Source organism: Lonchura striata, chromosome 5 (genome assembly GCF_050655825.1).
Source record: "Lonchura striata isolate lonStrDom1 chromosome 5, ASM5065582v1, whole genome shotgun sequence".
NCBI classification, from domain to species: domain Eukaryota; kingdom Metazoa; phylum Chordata; class Aves; order Passeriformes; family Estrildidae; genus Lonchura; species Lonchura striata.
Genome location: NC_140707.1, coordinates 22,555,654 through 22,561,653, shown reverse-complemented (window position 1 = coordinate 22,561,653; position 6,000 = coordinate 22,555,654). Strand labels below are relative to the sequence as shown.

The following is a 6,000-nucleotide window of genomic DNA, read 5'->3' as shown; positions in this document are numbered from 1 at the left end:
TATAGTCTCTTCACTACGGACAAAATTCATTTGACAATATACAGAAAATGTTAAATCTGAATCATTTCACTGCAGAAATCTTAACATATTAATGAATTTAAAACACATAAAAAGTATGGGTCATCCAACTAGTAAGTCCCATTTGAACAGTTTGAAAAATACTCTTTGTAATGGAAAAAGTTGTGGAATAGTCTCCAGTTCATGAATATGTTTTCAGCTACAGAATATCAGGTGGTTAAAGTTTATGGCAGGTAAAGGCTTTTTTTTTTTTGTATAAACTTACCATCATAGTATTTAATTACATTTAAACCAAGTCTTTATTAATTTGCATTTTCTTTTTGTATAAAGTATCACTGTAGCATTTACCAAAGAAGCCTAAATAACTGATAGGTGATAACCTAACTTTTCTTCTCAAATCAGGTATGACCCTGTAAACATGTTTGGCCAGTTTAGCAGTATGTATTTTCATCACTGCATGATGAACTGCTTACTTTTTAATCACTGCATTTCTCTCTCCAGAATGAACGTGTGCTGTTATAAAGATTTTATTTTCTCATTAACTGTTACCAAAAAATCCACACTGAACAACAGAACAATAACTGTACCTACCAAACCTGTCCCTTTAATTTGGAAAAGTAACAGGAAAAAAAGTTAAAACTGCATTACTCTGAACAAAGGGAGAAAGATTTTACAAAGCTCTGGATAAAAAGGTGCTGACTACACTGTTCCTATAAAGTTCAGCAGAATGGCATGGCAAGAGCAAATGCTGGATCCTAACCTTATCCTGTGGGACTGCTGCTAGAACAGCCATGGGAGAAGTGGGTGGGTGTGAGGTGAGCACTGCAGAGTGGTGGGATTGTGGCTGCTCCTGCAGCCTGGGCTGTTCTCACACATGCCAGCCAAATCTCTTCCCAAAATCCTGTACAGGCTGCATTTAACATCTTGCTCTTCCTTGGATGCCTTTGGAGCTAACAAAACCAGCTTTAGTTCTGCTGCATCTCAGAACCTTCTACTGTTCTGTCAGTGGAGCAAATCCCTCCAGACTTGGAAGTCCACAGCAGAAAGTGCTTGGAACCCTAAAAGGATTAAGCACAGCCCCCCTGTGAGAGGAGGAGGAAGGTCTACCTCAAACTGGCTTTTGCTGTGAGAATAAAGGAACCTAGGAGCTGGAAGAGGATCTCTGTCTCTTCCTTTTGCACTCAGGGTGCTCTCACTGATGGGCAGCATCATCCCCACGAGCCAGCCAAGGAGCTCCCCCTTGGCAATCACCAAATCCCAGCCCCTGCCCATCCCAGGGATTTCCAACTGTCCTAATGAGGGCAAAACAATCCACACCAAAACAGCCATTAGGCCAGTGGTATAGCATCTCACTAGGTAAACTTGTGTAAGGAAGGAAAAAAAAAGATAAAAAAAGAACTTTAGTTCAGGAAAATTACCTCATACAAGATAAAATTAATCCACCCTTAATACTATGAGATAGATGCTTTTAACAGGATCAGCTCAACTATTAAGGTCAAAATACAGAACCTTTCTGTCTTACTTAATAAGCCCTGGTAAAGTAAATTTCAAGACAGCTGAAACAAAAACAACAACAAAAAACCCAAACAAATCAACAAAAAACCCACCAAAATAAACCAATTTTTTTTGCTATTATTAATGCATAAACAATTTAGGGCAGGTGTAAAAAGACTATCCTAACATATTAAATTGAACATATGAAATTATTAGAATGCAGTAAAACTGTTTTTTTTTTCTTTGCCCTTCCAAAGAGGGAAGAAAAATTTTAAAAAACACTAACAAAACCAACCCTGCACACACAGAGAATACTCCTGTGAAATGCTCCTGTAAGCTGTGAAAGAATTTGCACCCACCCCATGTGAAGAGTGGCTCAGACTACCCTCACATCTTCCTAATGCTACTGTGAAATCAAAGAAGAATCTTGCTCTGATAAATAGTGACAAAGGAACTTCTCAGTTTAATAGTGAAATAAATAGGACAGAAGTAAAAATAGTCAAAAATTTAATACATGTGCTATACTCATAAATTATGGAAATAAAACTATCACAAGATGTGACTAAGCTGTAGGTAAAGTAAAAGTGCTACAATATTGTATGAACCAAAAAACTTGGACTGTGCTTCTCTAAAGAGAGACAATACTGAGATAAGTTTATACAGTGGAGACCTCTTAAATACACAGCCCTGAACTTCTGTACAGTAATTTGTGATGCTGATAAATCAGCCTGTTAAGTCACATATTCATTTCAAAGAGATTTTTATCAGAGGATTCAAATGAACAGAGATGCCTTTAGGCATTTGCCAAGTTCCAGATCTCTAATAAATTAAGCTTTCAAAATGTTTGTGTTTCATAGCAGAAATGGATTAAACTTTCTTTGCTAAAAACAAAAGCATCCCAAATGAAGCAGACTGTGACAATGGGATCCAAGACATATGCACTCAAAAGGAAAAAACTTAATACCACTTTCTTCTCAGAAACATTAAGAAATCCTTATACTTGTTAGTAAGGTATACTGTTATTACTTCAGATGGGGCATAAAGATCTTTATTTAGTCATCTGGCATCTGGGGAACTCCTGTCCCTCTTTATTAGCAGTTAAGAGAGTTACCAGCAGCAACCATATACCAAGCTTCAAAAGGCTGTTTTAAGTGGAAATGTTCTTGTGTTATGAACAATATTTCCAGGTTTTTCATTTAAGTGGGCTACACTGTAAATTCTGAATTGCAACATAATATAGCCAGTTGTATCATAGAAGATTTTTTTTTAAGACAAACTTACAAAACACAATGATAGGTTAAATAAATAGAAAACATCAGTTAAAAAACAGACTTAATTTCTTCTTCTGTGCAATTACGTACCAATATGAAAAATATTACTTTGATCTCTGGACATTTCACGGTTCAGTCTCCTGGATTTCACTAAAAATAATACTGACAACAAAAATAAAGGAAAAAATAATTGTTGACAAATCAGTGCTTTGGAGCTATTAAAAGCACAGATCAGATCTGTAGTTCCCTTGCAGCAGAACATGACCCAACACCTTAAAAATCAAACATTGGTAATAATGTTAATATATAAAATATTAGTTTAAAAACTATAGAATGACCTTCTCAGCAGAAATGGAGTGTATACACTGGGGTCTATGACATACAGCATACCTGAAGGCAAGTTCACAGAATGCTGAAAGGCTCACTGCACATTTTCTATGGCAAGGAAATACTGCAGCTTTAAAATAAGCTGCACAATACTCATCTCTATCTCTTTCACATGAAAGTGTGTAAAAAGCAAATCAGCAAATAAACTCTAAAATAGATTTATACCAAAATCCTCTTTTTTACATTGAGTTTACAGCTTCTATCCATTTGCCTGTACTTTTTCTGGAGTTTCCTTCAAGAAAAGTCAAAGTTGCATTTTTGGGCCATGAACAAGTTCACGATACAATGTACTGGCAAGACAGAACTTTGCATACTAATGAGATTCACTCCTTGTTGCTTTTTTTTTGTGTTTGTAAAGACAGTTTTTCCTGTGGGACAGGAGGTCAGATGTCGATTCCTTTGACAAGAGATGCCTCCAGGGTGATGTTGAACTCCTGCAAGGTCTGCAGCACCCGAATCAAAGAATTCACCAGCGTGTGATCCTTAATCAGGGCTATGTCCTCATACATCTGGGCTGTAATGGGGCAGTCTGCAAGCAGGGCGATCCAGTGGTGCAAAAGGTGGTCTCTGACAAGGGGCCAGTGGGCAGTTTGGGAATAAAAATAAAGCCAAGTTAATTTCACATCTGCACAGACATGATTTTTATTCTTTGCTTTTAAACAGACCTACCGTGCTCTCCACTTATGAGACAGGGAATGGGGAGTAACTGCCCCATGTGCAGCATCTTTTCATTTCATTAGAATATCAATAACAATTATAAAGAAGTTTCTTTGTACCTGGCTCCAAGACACACCAGCATCTGAAACTTGCCATCCTTCCCAATGTTTCTTGGGGTGTTGTTGATAGCAGTGATAAAGCGACAGAAATTCCTGGCCCTTGTCTGCCAGTTTTCTTCTGGGACCATCTCGTTCTGCTCAAGGGTCTCATAGTATGTTTGTGCTTTTTCTTAAAAGAATGGTGGGAAAGAATGAAGTTTAATCAGTGCATTTAGAAGAAAATTAAAATTGAAAGGCCTCAGATCAAAGCTCATCCACTAATTTCCTGAATCATTACTTTGAGGCACTGGTTTTTTCTGTTTGATTCAGTCCTGTGCTCCCCCTGTATAAAACTGGGATTCCACTTCCTCCCCTCTGAACAATGCTAAAGAGGTTCACCTTTCCACTGAATTTGAGTGCAGTAAAATGATCATATAAGGGGAACTGCAATGTTGAAGTAGCTATTCAAAATATTGAAACATTTAGAATAATTCATTTTTTAAAATGTGTTTGTGAATTCAGTTGATTTATTCAGCTTTGTGTCAAGGGATCTAGACCATTGTGTGAAAAATGGGCTTATAACCCCTTTATTACAATGTCCAGTACATACAACACCACTAGATCTACCTGCTGTGCTTTGAAAGGCAACTCAACCTCTTAAAAGTGTGATTTCTTGCTTTCATTGTGCTCAATTAACAAGGATACCCTATGTCAATTCACCACCCTATTCATGTACCTCCTCCTCAGTAAGACAGTTTGTTTTACACCACTACTGCTAGAAGGACAAAGCCCAGTTGCTGCATCAAGCACAGTCAGCTTTGGCAGAAGACAGAAGCTCTCTCTGATAACAGTACGAGCAGGTAGGAGCTCTCATGGCCATTCAGCTCCTGAGATGCCTCCAAGAAGTCTACTCTTCACAGCAGCTGAGACACAGCAGCAGTGGTAAGGAACACAGATGGATGTGTTTCAAAGACACAATCAGACTCTGGGATATTATCCTCCCACTCACCTAAAAAATCCCAAATGAAGACGTTCTTGAAGAGTCTCGGTGATTTAAATCCATGCTGGAACACTTGCTCGAGAGCTGAAACAAGTCCACTTTCTCCACACAGCAGCAGGGTCAGGCTGCCTCTCTGCCAGCACACACAGAAAGCACATACACTCATCACCTCGCTTTGGGACTCTGGGACACAAATGTCCCACTAAGTTTTTAAATAAACAGATGCCTAAAGTTCACATCTGCTGTCAAACAGTGACCCCAAACAGGACAGCCCAGTTCTCACAAGTCCTGAGCATTCAAAAATGGATTGACTTCTCTAAGAATGAGGCTGAGGAAAGCATTATCAGGGCCTTATCATCATCATCACCAAACAAAGCTTCAAGCAGGCCAAGATAATGAGCAGGATTTACCTATAATAATCACTGCGGAAAATTAGGAAAATATTTTCCTCTATTTTTAAGCCACAAATGTCACAGACCCAGTGTAGCAGGGGCCTCTGATTACTTATCAACAAAAACAACATTTAATACTCAGTAAAAAACAAAGTCTTTCTTCAGCACATGATGGTAAATTCTATTCTGCAAAACCAGTGCATGACCACTTGAGATTATTACCAATGTGATCACTGACTAGAATTACCCTGGATATGAATCTGTCATGCTATAATGAATTTAGAAGTCAGGTGTTAGAGGAATGTAAAAAAATCCTGACTGTCAAGAGCCATCTATCCACATCCAGCACTGCTCTGCACCTCCCTGGCTCACGGGGCTGGACAGGGACATGCTACTTAGGTCTGTTTCAGAAAATCACTGCTGTGTCAGCTGCTTACATGTGTAATGCAGAAAAGTCTTGAAGAGCACTTCTGCTTCACTTTCTTGGGGTATGTGGATGTTTTCAGGGTGGCCTTTGTTTCTTTCCCATTTTTTAAAGTGGCCCATGAGCTTTCATGTTTTAAGTAGCAAGGATAATGTAAAACAGACATCGAAAACCTACTTAGAGCTCAATGCAGATATAAAATGTCAGTTAATTCAGAACAAACTAAACAGTAGGCAGTGCTCTTGACAGTAGAATTTGA

At 38.4% G+C, this 6,000-nt stretch overlaps 1 protein-coding gene across 4 annotated transcripts in view; it reads right to left on the bottom strand.

Annotated features, from left to right (window-relative positions):
• Positions 1–1,952: 1,952 nt before the first annotated feature.
• Positions 1,953–6,000, bottom strand: part of DENND5A (DENN domain containing 5A) — a 61,384-nt gene continuing 57,336 nt past the window's right edge. For all 4 annotated transcript variants that reach the window (XM_021529483.3, XM_021529482.4, XM_021529481.4 and 1 more), the window contains 3 exons: positions 4,935–5,058; positions 3,947–4,115; positions 1,953–3,737 (listed from right to left, as the gene is read on the bottom strand). In XM_021529483.3, coding sequence (XP_021385158.1) covers positions 3,554–3,737; positions 3,947–4,115; positions 4,935–5,058 — 477 coding nt within the window. In that variant the 3' untranslated portion in view covers positions 1,953–3,553. The remainder of the gene's footprint in view (positions 3,738–3,946; positions 4,116–4,934; positions 5,059–6,000) is intronic.